A 21,013-nucleotide genomic window follows, 5' to 3' on the forward strand; every position below is an offset into this window, starting at 1 on the left:
AGAGGTGGATACCCATCCTATATGGCCAACTAGCTCGCCCACTTCGCATTCACATTATCACTGCCTCCACAATTTTCTACCTAAAAACAGTGAACAATTTTCTATAGAATTTTAAGAGATGCACAAGTTTATGTGTTCAAACCTCAAATTGCATTAATTTTCTTTTTGACAAGCCAAATTGCATTAATTTATGGCTTCACAAACCACAAAATTTGTTATCCTCATTTTATGGTATTTATCATTTGCATGGTTGTTCAAGAGTTTAGATAGATCATAAATTCATTTCAACTTTTGTTTGGAGATAGAAATAATACAATGAGACATTAAAATATAGGTCTTGTTGACATTCATTTTTAGTCCATACAAATTCATGGGTTAAAAATTCATTTCAATTTTGTTTGGAGGTAGAAAGAATACAACTATGTAACTGCAAATAGATTAGAAGAAAAAAAAAAATCTTGTTCAATTTGATTTAGGACCTTTCAAATTCTAATTGAATTTAAATTCATGAGGAGGTGGGTTAAATACTACAGTACTTGGATATTGATTTAAATCCAAATTCTCATAAGAGTGTAAGTGCATTAGATTGAGTCCAAAATCCAAACCAAAAGTAATAGAAATGAACATGACTTGAAATGTTTAGCTAGATTGGATTTAGACTTTATATCTTTCAATATTATTTATTTGGATTGAGTTTGAACTCAATTTTCAAAAGACCAAAGTCCAAAATTTTGACAGTGTATAAAGTCTTGAAGATGTTAATAACATAAGTTGCCTATTGACAATAATGGCTAATGTGAAATTTCAAATGGTACATTTATAAAGAAGGTGGAAAATACATAGGTGTGACAAATACAATTCATGAACCTGATGGAATTTGGGTGTGTGATCCACAAAATAAAGATCCACCTACACAATTGTGATGAAACTAATGGAATTGTGTAGAATATTTTATCATTTACATCATTTTTCCAAAAGAGTCATGAACCTTTCAATAAGCACATGACAAAACTATAATTTTCAAGAGAATATCATGTGTTCGTAAATTAACATTTTCTTTTTCCCACCTTACATTATACAAACTAGCTTCTAAACACCCTATTTTTGCCCACAATGATCACTTAAGATTACTACAATTCATTTTCATTTAAAACTAGATATGGATTATACAGGTGTTACACTTCATTAACTCATTATAGAGTAAAAGGCAAGAGCACATACAATTGCCCCAATTGGATAAGGTTGCATATGCACTTAGTTCATGTTGGATTTTGATTTAATATATTCCCATACTTTGTTTGTCCTAAAATATTGTTACACTTTTTTTTTTTTTTTTTTTTTTTTTTTTAAATTTTTTTTTAATAAGAATAACTTATATTACATTATCTTGCCATGATCACACCCTCTTTCATATTTAAAAATTTCCTCCACCATTGCCTTTGCATATCACATACCTTTTATTATAAAAAATTTACAAGCTTAATAGGAAAATCAACAATAACTTATTGTATACATTTCTATGCAAAACATATGTTATGATTAATTTAGGACAAAAAATATACATAACATGATTCGTAGCTAAAACATGGAGTAGTAGATTGTACTCTAGGACTATATATGTACCCATTGTAAAACAACATGCTCCAATTCAAATATTCAATAGTAATTACTTAAACACTAGGAGAATAATAGCACAATCTTTGCCCCACATTAAGTAACAGAAACATACAAGTAAACATCATATAGTAAATACATTCCTACCTAATCTAAGAAGGTGAAGTAACCATAATTATAAACTATAACTTTATCTTCCCCCATAAATTATAATCACCACCAACCAAGATAATTACTATCCCTTCAAACAAACCAAAAAAATAATTCTCCCCTAATCTAGTTTCCTTGATCACCAACCATCACAATAACAAAAATACTCCGTACTCCCATAATAAACAGTTAATTACATGAAAAATCATTTGGGCCGTAAGTAACGGCCCGTAATGAACAAAACAAAAGAAATAAAAAAAACACCCTCAAAAATCTCCTGTTCAATTTCTCACTCTTCTTTCTGGATTGTTTGTTTTTCCAAAGTTTGCAAAAAAATTTACATATTTTTTCTCCACTACTTCTACTACCTGATCACACAACAACAACAAAGTATAGAGTATCACCAAATCCCTATTTTCTCTCTCCTAAACTTTTTTTTCAGTTTTTTTTTATTTATCCTCCATTTTTCTGCCATGGATCTACTTCTTCAAACCTCGATTTCCTGTTTCTAGATCTCCGATTTTCTGTCACAATTTCAAATTCGAATTTGTTGGTTTTTGATTTTTGAATTTGTGATTGTTTATTTTTTATTTTGTTGTTGTTGTTGTTGTTGAGGATGAAGGTTCCGTGTTGTTCGGTGTGTCATACGAGGTACAACGACGAAGAACGAGCTCCATTGTTACTCCATTGCGGCCATGGATTCTGCAAAGAGTGTCTTTCTCGAATGTTCGCTTCTTCGCTTGACAACTCTCTGTCTTGCCCTCGGTGTCGCCATGTAACCCTAGTCGGGAACTCTGTCTCGGCTTTGCGGAAGAACTTCGCTCTTCTTGCGGTCACCGCTACGGGGAACTCGTCCTCGGATGATGACGTCAGCGATGGAGATGGTGTCGTGGAGAATGATGAATTTGAGGAGTACGAGGAGGATCGGAGGCGGAGCTCGAGTGCTTCGAGCTCGGGTGGGTGTTCTGTGGGCGGTGCGATTGAGCTGGCGAATCATGGGGAGTTGAAGTTTCTGCAGAGGATTGGGGAGGGAAGAGGGCTGGGGTGGAAATGTGGACTGCTACCTTGGCGGGCGGGGTTCGGGCGGGGGGCCGGTGTCGGCATAAGGTTGCGGTTAGGAAGGTTTCGATTACGGAGGAGATGGATGTGATGTGGGTGCAGAGTCAGTTGGAGAGTTTGAGGCAGGCGGCGATTTGGTGTAGGAATGTTTGTACCTTTCATGGGGTTATTAGAGGGGTTGATAGTTGTCTTAGTCTTGTAATGGATAGGTGTTATGGTTCTCTTCAATCGGCTATGCAGCGTAATGAGGGAAGGTTGACACTTGAGCAAATTCTCAGGTTCGGGTTTTTACTCTTTTCGTCTTCTTTTTGATTTTGATTGGGTTAGAAATGTTGCAAACAGGTTCTGATTGTAGATTGTTGATGGGTTGGTGATTTTATTGTCAAAGATCATGATTTGCTTAATTTCCTGAATTGTATGTTAATTACCTAGAAATGAAGATCTTCACCTATTTGTGATTTAGTCTTTAAGCTCAGGTTGGGACTTTTGAGAACATTGTGAATGTGAAACTGGGTGGTTGTTATTGGGGAAGAACTTGGTTATTAGTGAGTGATGTTAGCCATGTTATCAGTTCCTGTATCATAAGCATCTCTGAGTGTTGATATTCGTGGAAATTTTTTGAGACTGCAATTAGCAGAAGCACTGAATGCAGCACAATGCAGGTCGTCTCTAATGGGAATGAAGCTGGCCTTTTTATAGGTTTTATGCCCCTCTTCTCATCTTCTGGCACTCTCTCACCGCCATTGCTGCTTTTAGCCAAAACCCTCTTCGTTTATATTTTGCCCCGATAACATTAATTTCCTTGTAAAAAGTTAGTACAAGTTGTGGGAAATGTACCTCCTCTCATCTTCTGGCACTCTCTGCTTCTAGCCAAAACCCTCTTCGTTTATATTCTGCCACGACAACAATAATTTCCTTAACAAAAACTTAGTACAGGTTGTGAGAAATGTAATGAATAGATATACTCCTGTAGCCAGGGTATTCATGAACAGCGCAATCTAATGGGTCATGGGTTTGATTGCACCACATTAGGATCAATCGTCTAGACTAGTTTATTGTCAATTAAATCTCATTGGGATGGCTATGCAGAAGCACTTCAAAGTAAAATGATGGAAGTCACTTAATGGTTGTTTTTTTGGGTTTCCTTTTGGTAGTTTTAGTCATTTTTTGTGGGGGGTTTATAGGTGGGGAGTTGGGTTAGAGTTTAGTGGGCAGGGAGGGGGAGGAATGTAATAGACTAGGTTTTGGACTTCATATTTCAAAATTAGTGAGACATATGAATCAAGATGAAAGCTTGAATCTTTGATTGAAATGGCAAAAGGGTTACAAAATGATTGGTTGATTGCTTTAGGCTATTACTCTCTTTGATAACTTTAGGTTATCACTCTCTTTGTAACTTTAGGTTGTCACTCTCTTAGTAACTTTAGGTTACTACTCTATAACATAGTTCCTCACAATTCACACAATAAATCTACTGCCATGCTACATGCTATCTATACTCAAGCTTACTACTAATGTTATCCTAGCAATTAAAATAGTTTGTCTCCATTACAACAGAAGATCAGCCTATTCAATTCTTGTTGCTCTCCTCCTTAGTGGAACATAAATGAGTTTAGTCCATTAGTGCCTTGCTGTCATTTGCTTCCCGTTACACTTAGGTGGCAGCCCCATTGAGTCCATCACATGGAAGAGGAGAGGTAACCCTAATGGTTAATTAGATTACATGGACATGGCTGAAACCTAGAAATACTTGTGTCATAATTGCACGACACAATGTGGATTTGAAATCTGTTGTTGGAAACCTTGTCTTGTGACTGGACATGGAAACCAATTCAAGAGAGCAAATGGGGAAGAAAAGAGGAAGAAGTAATATAATACTCAGTGCTGCCTCAAGCGTCTTCTCCAAGGCATCCCCAAAACTATACTTTGCTCACTTTGTCTTAAGAAATCATTACTTATTCTTGCTAAAAAAGATCAAACCACGTTAGATTATGTTTGGAAAGGTGTGCCTATGTAGTGGGCATGTGCTAGTCATTTTTGACAAGGCACAATGTTGCAACAATAAGTGGTGGTTTTGCATTAATTTAACCTTTGAACATTGTTTTAACCTTGAAAGTAAATTGCACGTTGCTTCGATTAAGCATGCTTGGTGCTTGTCAAACCTTGTCCCTATTGTCTTTGTGCACTTTGAGCTATTTCCTCTCTTTTACGTCGTTAAGTTCTAGGTATGTTTATCACTTTGTCTTTCTCTCTTCCATGTTAGATAGAATGCTTGTGTTAGATGTTAAATGATTTCGATTCTCACAATCCAATATGAAAACTACCTCTCAATTAATATTATGCTGTTTTTTTTTTTTTTTTTTTGGGGGGGGGGGGGGGGAGGGGGTTTGGAAACAAATGGAAGTTTTTGGATATTTTATTTCACATATGCCTTGTCGCTTTGCATGTCCAAGTTAAGGTGATTTCTGACATTTAAAATTTTGAATTTTGACAAGTTAGGCACTTGGAAATGTACCTAGTCAAGAACCAAGGTAACTAAAGCTATGGGATAGTGTGTTGGAGGGAGGAGGGGGGGGGGAGTTGGATAGTCTCAAATGGCAGGGATAAAAAGTCTCGATCTTTGAATATGTTGAGTGTAGTAAATAACATTGAATTTAGTGCCCCTGAATCAATTGGAAATGAGTTAAAGGGGAAGGAATACAGATTTTCACTCTTGTTGGATAGAAGTTTAAATAAACATGGTCAATGTTTTATTTTCTTATAATTGTAATTGCTTTGACCAAAAATAAAATTCACTTTCCTTTAGGATTTAATTTTGTTCTCGGACTTTGTCATCTGTATATTGTATCAATGTGAGGTTGTTTTTGGAACTCGCCCTGGTTTGATGAAATTTCATCATCTTTAGAGAGAGAGAACTTCTCTGTAGTTTCATCTTCATTCTTATACCAAGGGCTACATCTTGATATATATGAACTTACCAACAAAGATTAATTTTTGAAATTAGGTAAGTTGTTGTTGGTGGTGGTGGTGGTGGTGATGGTGTGTGTTTGTTTTATTTTAAAAAAAAAATATAATTCCTCCGTTCTTTTTTACTTGACCTGTTTCTTTTATTACGCTTGCCAATGCAGGGTTAACCATCAATAACTCTAAATCTTTATAAGTAAATATTATAAAAGTTATATATTGTGGTAGTACTTATTGAGATGATTCCAACAAGATTCCACGTGAATATGTTTTTCCTTACATCTACTTCACAAAAGATAGTCACAGGAGGGGTGGTGAATAGTGTAAAAGTCAAAGCGGGTCAAGTAAAAAAGAACAGAGGAAGTATGTATTATGACTGTATTCAGTGTAAAGAGAAGAGAAGACTGTCGAAATCTTTCTCTAATATATTTTGGTGCTTGAGTTGCATTCTTTCTCTTAAGAATAATGAACTCACCCTTTGGATTTGATGTATTGATTGATGATTAAGATGCTAACTTTTTTTGGGTACAAGGCTTGTGATAAAGTTAACAGAAATATTCTTTTGAAGGGCACCAACTGCAGTTCACTATGATGCATGAAATCATTCTTTTCTATTGCATTGCTACTATGTTATTTCACTTTGATGTGCTAAAAACCTTTTTTATTATAGCCCTCCTGCAAGCTTGCAGCTTTAAGATAAACCATGCCACTGTTTTGAAAAGTTTTCTGACATACAGCATGCCTCTGTTTTGGGTGTACTTTAGGCCTAGTTTTCTTTATTCAATTTTATGAATTTGAACTAATTTTACTTGCTAATACTAAATTTACTGATTTTTGCTGATTAATTTTTACTATTGCGCTTGTGTATTTCTTAACGGTGATACTTTTTTTCTTACTTCTTAATTAGATTATAGTAGTTTTATTGATTAAAACTGATTTTACCCACTTTTATGAATTTGAACTATAATATTAATTTTACTGATTTTTACTGTTGCACTAGTGTTTTTTCTATTAAAGAGTTACTTTTTCCTTTACTATTAATTTGACTATTGTAGTTTTTATTGATTAAAATTGATTGATACAGTTTTTGACGGAAGAGAACAAAGTCTTAAAAGTTAGTGGTGGACCTTATCTTGTAAATAAAATAACTTAGGAAACAAAGAGAAAGACAAATAGATTGAGGATTATAGTCATTCTAACATTCTTTTTTAATTCTTTTTCTGCTGGATATTAATATAAGTTCCTTCATTCTTTTTTAGTTGACTTGTTTTAACTTTTGACACTATTTACAAACTCTACTTTGACTTGTTTTGTGATTTATAGTTATGACTTTATGATAAAACGCAGTCATGTTGGATTTTGTTAGAATCATCTTAATTTATATTTACATGATATCATCTTTTTAAAATATTACTTGTTAGTAATTAGAGATATTAATTGTTGAACTTGTGCGTTGGCAAACTTAATCAATCAATCAAAGCCTTAATCCCATAAGTGGGGTCGGCTACATGAACCAAGTTTGATTATTCCGTGTAATCATCGACAAAGATCCTCCTCCTCCATCCTTTACGATCCAATGCTTCCTCATGCATATACTTCATATCCTTCCTAACTCCTTCCAACCAAGTCATTTTCGGTCTCCTTCTCCCTCATTTATAAAGTTGTTGAACTTGTGTGTTGGCAAACGTGATAAAAAAAATGTGTTAACAAAAAAATAATGGAGGAATTATAAAGTTGTACTCCTTTTTATCTTTTGTTTTTTGTTTCATAATATTTTTTTTATTTCTGTAAATATTTAATCACCCATTGCCTTTCTCTCTTTCCACTATGTAATATGAAGTATATTGTTGGTTACATCCCTTTCACTACATATATACCCTTTCCCTATGAACCAAGCACTACATTTCATTTATTCTAGCTAGACGGGATGTATGGCATTATTGGCTATATATTGTATTCAGAAACTTATGGCTTGCACAGTTCAATCCTTATAGGCGTAGTCATGCTTCTGGTGTTGTTTGTTTGTGTGGACTTAGAGTTGAAATTATATTTCTGAAATCTAAAAAAATTGAGTTTTTGAATATTTTAGATATGGAGCAGATATTGCCCGAGGAGTTGCTGAACTTCATGCTGCTGGTGTTGTTTGTATGAATTTAAAACCATCTAATATTCTTTTGGACGTGACTGGTCATGCGGTGGTCTCTGATTATGGACTTCCAGCAATCCTGAAAAAGCCAATATGCAGAAAAGCTCGAGCTGAAGGGGATTCCTCAATAATTCATTCTTGTATGGATTGCACGATGCTTAGTCCACATTATACGGCTCCAGAGGCATGGGAGCCGGTCAGGAAATCGTTGAACTTGTTTTGGGAAGAAGCTATAGGGATATCTGCAGAGTCTGATGCATGGAGTTTTGGATGCACCTTGGTGGAAATGTGCACTGGGACTGTTCCGTATGTACCATGTATCCATTTTTGATTGACTTTTTATATTCATGGTTTATCTATTCGCATGCTGGTCTTGTTTAGTTGAACACAGAATAACTTTTGATGTGTATCGCCTATTATTGGCATCCAGTTGGGCAGGTCTGAGTGCTGAGGAAATTTATCGCACAGTTGTCAAGGCTCGAAGATTGCCTCCACAATATGCTAGTGTAGTTGGTGTTGGAATACCGAGGGAGCTGTGGAAGATGATTGGGGAATGCCTACAGTTCAAACCATCTAAGCGCCCTACTTTCAGTGCAATGCTAGCCATATTTCTTCGTCATTTGCAGTCACTGCCTCGAAGCCCTCCTGCAAGTCCAGAAAAGTAAATATTTCTTATTTATTTTTTCTCATTCACCTCTCTTTTAAAAGTTTGTTAACCTTGTTTATCTCTTTCCCTCCTTTCATATGTGTGTGTACCTGCGACTGCATTGATCACTTCTGCTGTAATTTCCTCTTTTGGTGCTTTTCTTGTTTCTTCCTTAATTGGGTATATTATCTTGTTCATGTACACTTGTAATGGCAAATTTCCAGCGATGTTGAAGCTTGTTCCACAAATTTAATTGAGCCGTCCCCAACATCTGTCTTGGAGGTGTACCCATATAATCCCAATCAACTGCATCAACTAGTTTCTGAGGGGGATTTGAATGGTGTAAGGTTGGTGCCCTGCTGATTATGAGGGCCGAATGGGCATTCTTGTCTATGTGTCTGATTTTTGTAGCTGTATTTGCAGAAATTTTCTTGCGAAGGCTGCATCTGGGCAGGAAGCAGTGCAGTGTCTTCGTTACTAGAAGCACAAAATAATGATGGCAGACTGCGCTCCACCTTGCCTGTAGAAGAGGGAGTTCTGAACTTGTTGAGGCTATTTTGGAGTACAAAGAGGCTGATGTAGATATTCTTGATAAAGATGGGGATCCTCCACTAGTCTTTGCTTTGGCAGCTGGATCTCCTGAGTGTGTTCGTGCCCTTATTAAAAGAAATTCTAATGTGAGATCTAGGTTAAGGGAAGGTTTTGGGCCTTCTGTAGCTCATGTTTGTGCATACCATGGTCAACCTGATTGCATGCGTGTACGTCTTCTATGATCTCTGTGATATTTTGTGGTTATGCCTCTTGCAGTTACTTTTGTTTGTTCTTCCATTCCTATATATGGTTACTAACTTGATTGGGACTTCCTAATTCCTATATAATATTTGTTTACAATGGCAGGAATTATTATTAGATGGGGCTGATCCTAATGCTGTCGATGATGAAGGTGAATCTGTGCTGCACAGAGCTGTTGCGAAGAAATATACAGACTGTGCTTTGATCCTACTGGAACATGGAGGCTCTAGATCAATGGGTGTTCCGAATTTAAAGGAGTTGACGTATGTATATCTCCACTGTGCTGCTCCAATTTTCATTCATGATTGTCTTTAGTTAAATTGAAGGTTTAACTGTAGCTAGCTTGGAAATGTACGTGGAAAAGTGATTGTTCCAAAATATAGGATAGGGATATACTTTATTGGCATAATATATATGTGAAATATATCAAGCACAGAAACATGCATGGGGGAGGGTAATGTTCTGGCCCTTCTGGATACAGGAAACTGGAGGAAGCGTAATCAGAACATTTGGGGTATGCATAAACTTGCATTTATATCTGGTATAACATTTGCATGTTTTTGCTAAGTACTCGAGATTCAAAATAGATCATGTGTTGTGTTGGGCCTTAGTTTAAAACTAAGGTTTGCAACATTAAATTGTAATGTGCTATAGTGACCCCGAGGAACCTGATATAGGTCTAGGCAGTTTGGTCAAGTTTGCGTGGTACATCATCGTTAAGTAGAGCAAGCTTTTAGGATTTAAATATGTTCTTAGTAGATATAGATTATTGTAGAATGTACCTGTAATACTTAGTCTTTGTACTTGTGTAATTTTTTTGATAGTGTGCTATGTGTCCTTTTTGTACCCATATATCCCACTCACCCACATATTGTGGAGGTTTGAAAACTCTATCTTTAGGGAGCTCGTTTATTAGGTGATTGTAAAATAGAGACTTTCATTTGTACGTAAGCTCACACAAAGAAATCATTCTCAAGGCATTATAGCACTTGTTTACCTCCACTCTCAAGCTTTACTTGTTGCATTATCCTCCTAAATAGCAATGGGTAAAACTTGATTTGTTTTCCAATTAGAATGTGAAGCAAGTGGCCCATATGTGTGTCTAAGTCTCTAAGGTGTTCAAACTTCAAAAATAGTCCTCGTTTGACTTGCAACTCTCTTGGTTATTGGGCATGGATGAAGTATAGATTTTTAATGTAAACTTTAATGGTCGCTAAAGGGCTCTAAAAGAATGTTGGGAGGTACTTAAAATGCAATGATAACCCCCCTTTTTATTTATTTTTATTTTTTTGGAAAATTTGTCGAGAATAAGCCAACCTTTGCATGGTTAGCTCAAAATAAGTCAATCTTTTGATTAACTAAAAATAAGTTTAACTTTTTTTTTTTTATTGAAAAATTATTTATTTTTAATTAATTATTAAATTTTTTTTAAGAAAAAACCCACCACTACAGGCCACCCCTCCACCCCCACTTCACTCCGGCCACTGCAGCATAGACCACCTCCTCCACGGATGCTTTTCTTTCTCTCCCCTCCCACCGCCAGCCCTCCTCCACCCCTAACCCCTCTCGATCTCTTCCCCCCCTCCCTGACGTCGGCCGACCCTTTTCCCTGCCTCCTCTCTTAGCATCGGCCTGCGCAGGCCGAGATCAATCACACCGAAATGGCGAAACCCACCTAAAAACTGCCATACGTAATTCAAATCCCCACATTAATCTCTGAAATACCACCATAGTTACCCCAAACCCATCCCCTAATCACCGAAACCAACCCTTAACCACCAAAAAACCCACCCTACATCCCGATTCAACCAACCTGAAACTCGTAAAAAAAATAGAGAGATGGGCGAGGAGTAGAGGCGGCGACGGCGGGAAGGAATTGAAGAGAGAGAAAGAGATCGGCGGTGGTCGGTGAGGGAGCTAGATGTGGCCGGCGGGGGTCAGTGGGGGTCTGTTCTACGTTGGAGGGAGGAGAATTTTTGTAAAAAAATTAATATCAAACAATTAATTTTGATTAAATTAAAATGAACCAATCCTTTTATGACATGTGGCATACTTAACCTGAACAACCGGTTACCCCCAAAAACAACAAGTCATGACTTATTTTGGGAAGATATATTATAAAGGTTGATTTATTTTTGGTTAATCAAAAGCTTGACTTATTTTGAGCTAATCGCGCAAAGATTGACTTATTTTTGACAAATTTCCCTATTTTTTTGGGGGGAGGTGATGTTGTATGAGATAGGAGCAGCATTTGGAAACTCCCATTCTTTTTGTAGGAAAAATTTGGGCTAATAAATGAAGACAATGGCTTAGTATCATTTCGATGTTGCTTTTATATATTGTCACTGTCTGTATATCCAAGTAGCTTACTCATGGGTTATACTCGATGGGGATTAGGTCGCACCATTTTTAAATAGTGACAACAAACTTACCTCTTTTAACTACAAAATCAAGAGAGCGAGGGATAACTCAAGTGGTTAATGCTTCCCACCCGATTCTAGGTGATCCTGGGATCGATTCTCATCACTCGCCCTTGTGGCTCTCTAAACACCCAAAAAAAAAAACTACAAAATAAGTTATTTGATAGTCTCTCCAGCCCAGAAAAGTCTTGGTCTAAAAGTATGAATTTGATAAGACAGTCAACTATACTTTCAGACTTGTGATTCTTTAGCGGTAGTTTTTATATATACTTTATGATAGTTGCTTTTTATGAATTAGCTATTATAGTTTATAAAAGAGTGATAAGTTTTTTCCTCAATTATTTTAAAGGTGATGTTGCTTACATTTTTGCCAGCTCATGAATTCTTTACATTTCCTCTTTTATCCATAATTCTGTGAAGAACTTTTTACACTTCTACCCTTCCTGTACTCTCTTCCCTACTTTATCTTACACAAAGCCCACTTAAAAAACCTCCATAATTTTTTACATAGACCTCATTTACTAGACTACCTCAAATACTTATATTTTCACATGGCCTACTTGCGTTGTCTTTCTCCCACCCTCCTTTACCTTTGTGCAAATTGTAACTGAAACTAACTCAAAGAATCAAAGGTAATTACTTAGAGAGATCAGCCAAGGCAATATAAGTAGCACAATGTGGTGGTATTAATTATTATTCTTTCAGCTAATTAATTTGTAAAGGTTGCTTAAAACCATTGTTGTTGCAGCGAGTTGTGCCTTTTAATATTGAAGATATTGTCAAAATAAATTGCATTAACTATTATCATGGTTAGATGAATTCTGTTATATTACTAAGTCATTCATGCTAATCTATGAAGAGAGGGAATTGGGACAAAGTTCTAAAGATAATTGCACTATCTGTTGATTCTATAAGAAATTTAAATTACAACAGTGGGATTAGAAACATGATACAAAGATCACCCCCTTCTGATTGAATTACAACAATAGTGGGATTAGAAACATGATACGGTATTTTTTGCTGCATCATGTATGCATGTGAATGTGTGAGAAGACACTTTGCTCAATCCTGTGCTGTTATGATTTCATTCTTCCATAAGTATTGTTTCTCTGTAACTAACGCAGTAATGTCACAGACCCTTGCACCTTTGTGTAGCAACATGGAATGTAGCCGTTGTGAGAAGATGGGTTGAAGTTGCTACCACCGAGGAGATAGCTGATGCAATCAATATACTAAGCCCATCTGGTACAGCCTTGTGTATGGCTGCAGCTGCTAAGAAAGACCATGAAAAAGGTGCACTTAGAAAGAGTTTTTTTTAATTACTATGAAGTGTTGCTCATTAATAATAGCCAGTCATGCAGGCTACATATCTGAATAGTTTTTTTTTTTTTTTTTTTTTTTTTTTTTTTTTTTTTTTGAGTACTCCCTCCGTTCCCAAAAGGAGGTCACATTTGGTGGTTTTACATTGTTACTTCCTCCGTTCCTAAAAGAGGGTTACATTTGCCGGTTTTGGCGTCCCCCTCTAATGGTTATGTTTCAATTATTCTTAAATTAAAATAAATTTTTTTTTACACATTTTTCTCATACATACATATATTCCATGCAACTATCCCCATTAATCAAAATATTTACATATTCCCAATGCAACTATTCCTATTTACCTACTCTCAATACAAATATTCCTATTTTCAAAGTTAATTTAGCTTTGAAAATAGGAATGTTTGCATTGAAATTCGGTAAATACTTTTGTATATAGGAGTAGTTGCATTGGGAGTATGTAAATATTTTGATAAATGGGGATAGTTGCATGGATAATATGTATGTATGAGGGAAATATATAAAAAATGATTATTATAATCTAGCAAATAATTGAAACGTAACTATTAAAGAGGAACGCTTAATGGAAAACGTAACCCTCTCTCAAGAACAGAGGTAGTAGCGTTCTTTCCTGTTTCATAAAATATCCATTAATAAAGATATTTTTTGAAGAACTAACTAGCTTTATGCTGTTGTTGTGATGCTCTGTTGTGAAACAAATTACATGATGCAAATTAATAATTTTATTTCTTCTTGAGGAGCTTTTGTGAACAGTGAGCTTGATAAGACTTTAAAGGAATTCTGTGGCTCGTGGGTTGCTCCACATTTCCTCTGTTCTATATATATGCAATGGACTTATGTAAGGGGGGGGGGGGGGGAATTTTAGGCACTCTCCTTATAAGTTAGTTATGGGTAGCTTATTTGTTAGGGAGTTTGTTTTGAAAGAATTTCTACTAATAGAGAAGATTAAGAGGGGAGGGGAGGGGGTGGGGTGATGAGGGAAGGTATTTTGAATTTTGTTGAATGTTTTTGCTAGCATGTAGGTTGCTAATTGGGAGTGAACCAGGCCACTCAAAAGCTTGGTAACTATCCTAAATTATTTCTAGTAATTCTAGTTTATTAATCAATTTATATTTTCTGCACCAATTGCTTAGCTATGTTAAGTTGTAGCAAAAATATTGCACATTTACTTTTTAAAGAAGTTATCAAAAATATTACATCATACCTCTTTTAGGAAATCCTATATCTCAAACACTGCAAGTATCCAATATATTCATACGAACATTTTCTAACTTCCTTACTTGGGTTTTGTTGGTAATTCACATGGTTTTGTGGTCCCTTCTAAACCTTTTCCCACTTCCTTTGCCTCCCTCTATGGTGCATTCTAATAGAACAGAGGAAATAAATTATTTTTTTACCTGAGTTTTCTTGTCTGCTGTCTGTCTTCTTTTGCTGTTTTCATGTCTCTTGTTCACTTTTGGTATTCTCTACCCGTAATTTATTTAGAAAATCCTTGTTTTTCTCTTTCTTATTTATTTCTTAAAAGGTTATGGCGGTGACCTTTTGAACCGAGTTGTTTCTGATCACAATCACATGCTTTTCTACATCAGTACATCTACATGATATTAGATTGTGTTGCATTTCAGCTTTTTTCTGTTTAATTGTTGTTGCATGTTACTATTACCCACTACTGGTGTCCATATCGCAACATGTCTGCCAACGTATGCACTTATCTTTCATCCTTTTCCCATTAGCTGCACATTGAAAATTTGGTTTCCTGGTGTTGCTCATCTATTGAATGAAAATGCACCAGGAATCCCAGCCTTGTCTTTCCCATTTCTTGCATTTGTTGGCATCGCCAGTTCAATTTATGTTTATAATATCTCCTTTCTTAGCTTACTTTGTGACTGCTTCAAAGCGAACGTGGTTATCAGATTTCAGTTTTCTGTTATAAACCACCCCAGAGACCCCTTCCCAGTCCAAAAACAAAAAAGACATAAAGTAGGGAAAAAATGTAACTAATTTTTTTTTGTATGATCTTGACTCTGCTATTCTTGTGGAGGATCCTCTTAGGATTTTAAGGTGTTCTAACCTTGGTGAAAATTATTTGTTGTTTAGAGGGACGAGAATTGGTGCGACTGTTACTTGCTGCTGGAGCTGACCCAACTGCCCAAGATGCTCAACAGAGAACTGCTTTGCATACAGCTGCTATGGCTAATGATGTGGAGCTGGTGCAGGTGACAATTTTTTTATGTTTTTATGTGCTTCAAACTCAGAGAAAGCCATTAGTGTTTGTCATAGTGGTACTAGACTTCTATTACTTGTTCATTGACTAGGCAACTGTTAATGAGAAATTGGAGTGGAAAACCATCACGAGGAAAACCAATTTGGAGCCCTGTCAAACTCTGTACTGTGTAGATGTTGCTTGCTGGAAATGGTTGCGAAGATTACATTTATGCAGTTTTAGACTACTACATATGGAAAATAATTGTATCAGAAGTTAGCGTGATCAATGTAATAGCGTGATCAATTGAATATACTTTCAGTGCCTCACAAACTTTCACAATGGCAGAATATATCAAAAAGGTTTAGCATACCTGAACTATATTGCTTGCTCATATATATTTTCAATCTTTTTGCAGATCATTCTGGATGCTGGAGTTGATGTCAACATTCGTAATGCGCACAACACAGTACCTCTTCATGTGGCTTTGGCTCGAGGTGCAAAATCTTGCATTGGGCTCCTGCTGTCGGCTGGAGCGGACTATAATTTCCAGGTTCTGCTCACGTCTTGCTACAGTATTAGTGGAAATAGTTAACTGTGTGATGATTCTATCTTCCCTAAATTGTAGCACATTGGCTGCACACATGAAAAATATTTACTTATCCAGTTATCTCCTCTCATATCACCTCGCTCCCCTACCTCCCCACGAAAAATATTTTTTGCTTGAGGTTTGACTTTTGGTCTTGTGGACGTCTCTTCACAAAAACATTATTTTTAATTTACCATTAGGGTCGATCCTATCACCTGATCTTGAGAAACCTTTCTAAGATCTATTGTAGGAATCTGATCTCGGCAACCTCAATAATTTACCAAGGGATAAAAATCTCTGTTAGTCTATGACTTATTTTTTCTCTTGTATCTTGTATCCTTTGGGATGTTTATCAGATTACTATATTCCTTATCTTCAGGATGATGAAGGTGATAATGCTTTCCACATAGCAGCTGATGCAGCTAAGATGATTCGTGAAAACCTCGAATGGATTATTCATATGCTAAAGTGTCCAGATGCTGCCGTTGATCTGAGGAACCACAGGCAAGTGTTAAATGCTTTGAATCTCATCACTTTGATTTTGTTCTCTTGCTATTTTATGTTTCTTTTCTTATCCAGTGCTGTATGATGCTTATTGCCAATAGTTAAAGATTGATATAACCAGATGTTCTTTACCTTGTCAATTCATAGATTAGTATATAGTCTGGTTAAAGTTGAACTAATCAAGAATATGTGTTATGAGTATTACTTATGCGGTATTGCATGTTTTCTGACGGATAACAGTGGTAAGACTTTAAAAGACTTTTTAGAGGCCCTTCCTCGAGAATGGATTTCTGAAGACCTGATGGAGGCACTTTTGGATAAGGGGGTTCAACTGTCTCCTACAATGTAAGCATTGTAAATTCCAAGAGCACAATTTGGACCATCTTTTTCTTTCCTTCTAATTGTTAAATCTATTTGTTAATTGTTTCATGTAGTTATTTAGCTGGTGATTGGGTGAAATTTAGAAGAAGCGTCACTGCTCCGAAGTATGGTTGGCAAGGTGCAACACAGATGAGTGTTGGTTTTGTACAGAGTATTCCTGACAAGGATCACTTGATAATATCATTTTGTACCGGAGAGGCTCGTGTTTTGGTGAATGAAGTTATAAAAGTAATTCCATTAGACAGGGGACAGCATGTGAAACTTAAACAAGATATCAAGGAACCAAGGTTAGTGATAGTGGTATTATTTCTGTTAGATTTTTCTTACATTATACATGGGTGCAAATATTTTCAAGAATTTTGCTCATTGATTACCTTATAATGCTCATTCTTTGACTCTAATTTTCAATACAAGTGTAATTTATGTTTTAGGTTTGGTTGGCGGGGCCACTCACGTGACAGCATAGGAACTGTACTTTGTGTTGATGATGATGGGATATTGCGGGTTGGATTTCCGGGGGCCTCCAGAGGATGGAAGGCTGATCCTGCAGAGATGGAAAGAGTAGAAGAATACAAGGTTGGGGACTGGGTTCGTATACGCCCATCTCTTACCACAGCCAAACATGGCTTGGGTGCTGTAACACCGGGCAGTATTGGTATAGTATATTGTATTAGACCTGATAGTAGTTTGTTGCTGGAATTAAGTTACCTTCCAAATCCGTGGCATTGTGAGCCAGAAGAGGTTGAGCATGTCGAACCTTTCAGGGTAAGTAGAATCTTTCTTAGCAATTGGTTTTTGTTATCTTTTGCTTTTTCTTGTTTCAATTGTTTATTAATCTGTTTTGTATTTCCTTAGATTGGTGACCGGGTATGTGTAAAACGTTCAGTTGCCGAACCAAGATATGCTTGGGGGGTGAAACTCATCATAGTGTGGGAAGAATAAGTGAGATAGAGAGTGATGGCCTCTTAATTATTGAAATTCCCAACCGGCCAATACCTTGGCAAGCTGATCCTGCTGACATGGAAAAAGTGGAGGATTATAAGGTAACTTCTTTTCAATTTGTGATGATAAGTACTTGTCAGCTATCTACCAGCGTTTCAGTCCTTACTGCATAATTGCAGGTACGAGATTGGGTTAGAGTTAAAGCTTCAGTCTCATCTCCCAAATACGGATGGGAAGATGTCAACAGAAATAGCATTGGAGTTATCCATAGCCTAGAGGAAGATGGTGACATGGGTGTTGCCTTTTGCTTTCGAAGCAAGCTCTTTTCTTGTTCTGTGACCGATATGGAGAAGGTGGCTCCTTTTGAAGTTGGCCAAGAGATTCATGTGATGCAATCTATTTCTGTTCCTCGGCTTGGATGGTCTAATGAATCTCCAGCTACTGTTGGGAAAATTGTGCGAATTGACATGGATGGAACATTAAATGTAAGAATATTTCTCCATCCCTTTTAACTTATTTTTGTCGACCACAATTGTTTGTGTATAAATTAGGAGTTTTATACACCCTTTGAAGTAAACAGCTTTTCACATGGACTTGATTCACTTTTATTTAAAATTTGTGATTTTGGTTTTAGCTTTTAAAGTAGACTATGATCTGAAAGCATGCATGCCCCATTCATATTAAAACGGATGGTGCTGGAGAGGAGGTTGTACTTTCAGGATTTACTTGAATTGGATATATATCATTTTGTTGGCAGTGTGCCAATGGCAATACTTGCTGATGGTAAAGTAGCTCATTGAGTGTTTAGAGTTTTGATCAGTAAAACAATTCATGCTTACTATCTTTTCGGGTAAATAGAACAGGACCTATGCTGCTCCTTTCATTGGCAATTTGCCTTAACCATTTCCAGTTTCTTAGCCCTTCCACTGCCATGCTTAATTATTTGATGACAAATCTTGCTGGCAATGAGTTGAATTGCAGCAATTAGAAAACAATTAAACAAAAGCTTGTGATATTGTTACTCAAGAAAATCCAATTACTTGTAAAAATGAATTCCCCTTTGGCCAAAAAAAGAATAAAGAATATTAGAAGCTTTTATTGGAATTTGGCAGAATCTACAGCAATATGTCATTCAGCACACCCAATACTGTTGTTGCTGTGATGCTACTCTCTGTACCAAAGCTAGTGTTAATGTTATGTAGGGCCAAAATTTCCAAATTTTCTTCCAACTTGATAAATATTCAATTAAAAGTTATAATAGTTAACGGAAAGATGCATTCTGTTTTACATAATTTTTTTTTTTCAGTTTCTTTGACAGTCGTAATACGTTTTGCTTTTATGCTTCCTTAACATGTATGTATTCAGCATATTATTATTGAGTGAGCATGATACAGTGCTAATTGATTATTAAGTACGGTTCGGTTCAAATGGTTTAACTGCCTGCATTTTTTCCTGGCCTTATTAATCCTGTACACGTAGGAGCTCAAGTATTTGTATCAATGCAGGTGAAGGTAGCTGGCAGATCCAGCCTCTGGAGAGTTTCTCCTGGAGATGCTGCCTGTCTGTCAGGTTTTGAAGTCGGTGATTGGGTGAGATCAAAACCCATCTTGGGAGCTAGGCCAAGTTATGACTGGAGCAGTATAGGAAAGGAAGGTGTAGCAGTTGTTCATAGTGTACAAGATAATGGTTATTTAGAGCTGGCTTGTTGCTTCCGTAAAGGAAAGTGGCATGCTCATGACACAGACATGGAGAAGATCCCAAGTCTCAAGGTTGGCCAGTATGTAAAATTCCGTGCTGAACTAACAGAGCCAAGATGGGGCTGGAGAGGAGCCAATTCAAAATCCCGAGGCATTATTACCAGTGTTCATGCTGATGGAGAAGTAAGGGTAGCATTTTTTGGCTTGCCAGGGCTCTGGAGAGCAGATCCTGCTGACTTGGAGATTGAGGCAGTGTTTGATGTCGGTGAGTGGGTGAGATTGAAGGATGGTGCTGGAAATTGGAAATCTATTGGCCCGGGCAGTATAGGGGTTGTACAGGGACTAGGATATGAGGGTGATGAATGGGATGGAACTGTTTCTGTTGGTTTCTGTGGAGAGCAAGAAAAATGGGTGGGACTCATCTCTCATCTTGAGAAGGTTAATAAGCTAATGCTTGGACAAAAAGTACGAGTAAAATTCTCAATCAAGCAGCCAAGGTTTGGCTGGTCAGGTCACAGTCATGCTAGTGTCGGGACAATAACATCAATTGATGCAGACGGCAAGCTAAGAATTTATACACCTGCTGGTTCAAAGGCTTGGATGCTGGACCCATCTGAAGTTGAGGTGGTCGAGGAGGAGGAGATCCATATCGGAGACTGGGTTAAGGTTAAGGAATCGGTGACAAACCCAACACACCAATGGGGAGAGGTGACTCCTTCCAGCATTGGTGTCGTACACCGCATGGATGAAGGACAGCTTTGGGTTGCATTCTGCTTCTTGGAAAGGCTTTGGATTTGCAAGGCTTCAGAAATGGAAAAAATTCGGCAGTTCAGGGTTAGGGACAAAGTGAAGATTAGAGAAGGGCTGGTGGCCCCGCGCTGGGGATGGGGGATGGAAACTCATGCGAGCAAGGGAGAAGTTGTGGGGGTTGATGCTAATGGGAAGTTGAGGATAAAGTTTAGATGGAGAGAAGGAAAACCATGGATTGGAGATCCTGCTGATATAGTTCTTGATGAAACCTAGAAAAGTGTGGAGAAGGTAGCAATAGAATTCATGTCACCGGCAACTAATGGGAAGTTTGGCCTCTCAATTTTTTCGGAGAGGTTCAAATGTATCCTGCTATTGCCGTGCATCATCCAGTATATGCTCATTAGCATGTCATCATTATATGGATGATGCATCATTGGCGGAAGTTATTGTTAAATAAAGAGGGAATGGTTGATGAGCAAGCAAAGGCATGGGCAGTTGGCTTATTTTACTGTTGTTTACTGGTAAATACACGAGGCAAAGGGAAGTAGCAGTATACCATTTGTATTGCATTATTTTATGTCAATAGTCCCTTTGAGCTTCAGGGTAAATATATATATAGAATTGGTATGGAAATTTTGTACAAATTAGTTGCCATGATCGAGTTATTGGCCTTCTCTTGTGTTGGTGTTTTATTTTGATAGTTTTTATCATTTGTGGTTCTTGTACAACACTGTATGTTCTCCAGCCTTAACAGATCCAGTTATCGGAAAGATAATGTGGGGATGACAGCAATAAGTTTATTCCCCTCTTTTTTCTTT

The 21,013-nt window shown here is 36.9% G+C and overlaps 1 protein-coding gene across 1 annotated transcript; it reads left to right on the forward strand.

Annotated features, from left to right (window-relative positions):
- Nucleotides 1-1,678: 1,678 nt before the first annotated feature.
- LOC110738406 (E3 ubiquitin-protein ligase KEG-like) lies at nucleotides 1,679-20,965 on the forward strand. Its single transcript, XM_021918796.1, is given in 20 exon segments — nucleotides 1,679-2,795; nucleotides 2,798-3,101; nucleotides 7,877-8,239; nucleotides 8,364-8,594; nucleotides 8,804-8,926; nucleotides 9,003-9,028; nucleotides 9,031-9,078; nucleotides 9,081-9,337; nucleotides 9,477-9,634; nucleotides 12,927-13,084; nucleotides 15,227-15,345; nucleotides 15,751-15,885; nucleotides 16,301-16,425; nucleotides 16,666-16,770; nucleotides 16,860-17,093; nucleotides 17,238-17,571; nucleotides 17,662-17,713; nucleotides 17,716-17,849; nucleotides 17,928-18,233; nucleotides 19,254-20,965. Coding segments are annotated over 20 exon segments (4,842 nt in total). The 5' UTR covers nucleotides 1,679-2,380; the 3' UTR covers nucleotides 20,469-20,965.
- Nucleotides 20,966-21,013: the final 48 nt, after the last annotated feature.

This window comes from Chenopodium quinoa, unplaced genomic scaffold, assembly GCF_001683475.1.
Source record: "Chenopodium quinoa cultivar QQ74 unplaced genomic scaffold, ASM168347v1, whole genome shotgun sequence".
In the NCBI taxonomy this organism is placed as follows: Eukaryota; Viridiplantae; Streptophyta; class Magnoliopsida; order Caryophyllales; family Amaranthaceae; genus Chenopodium; species Chenopodium quinoa.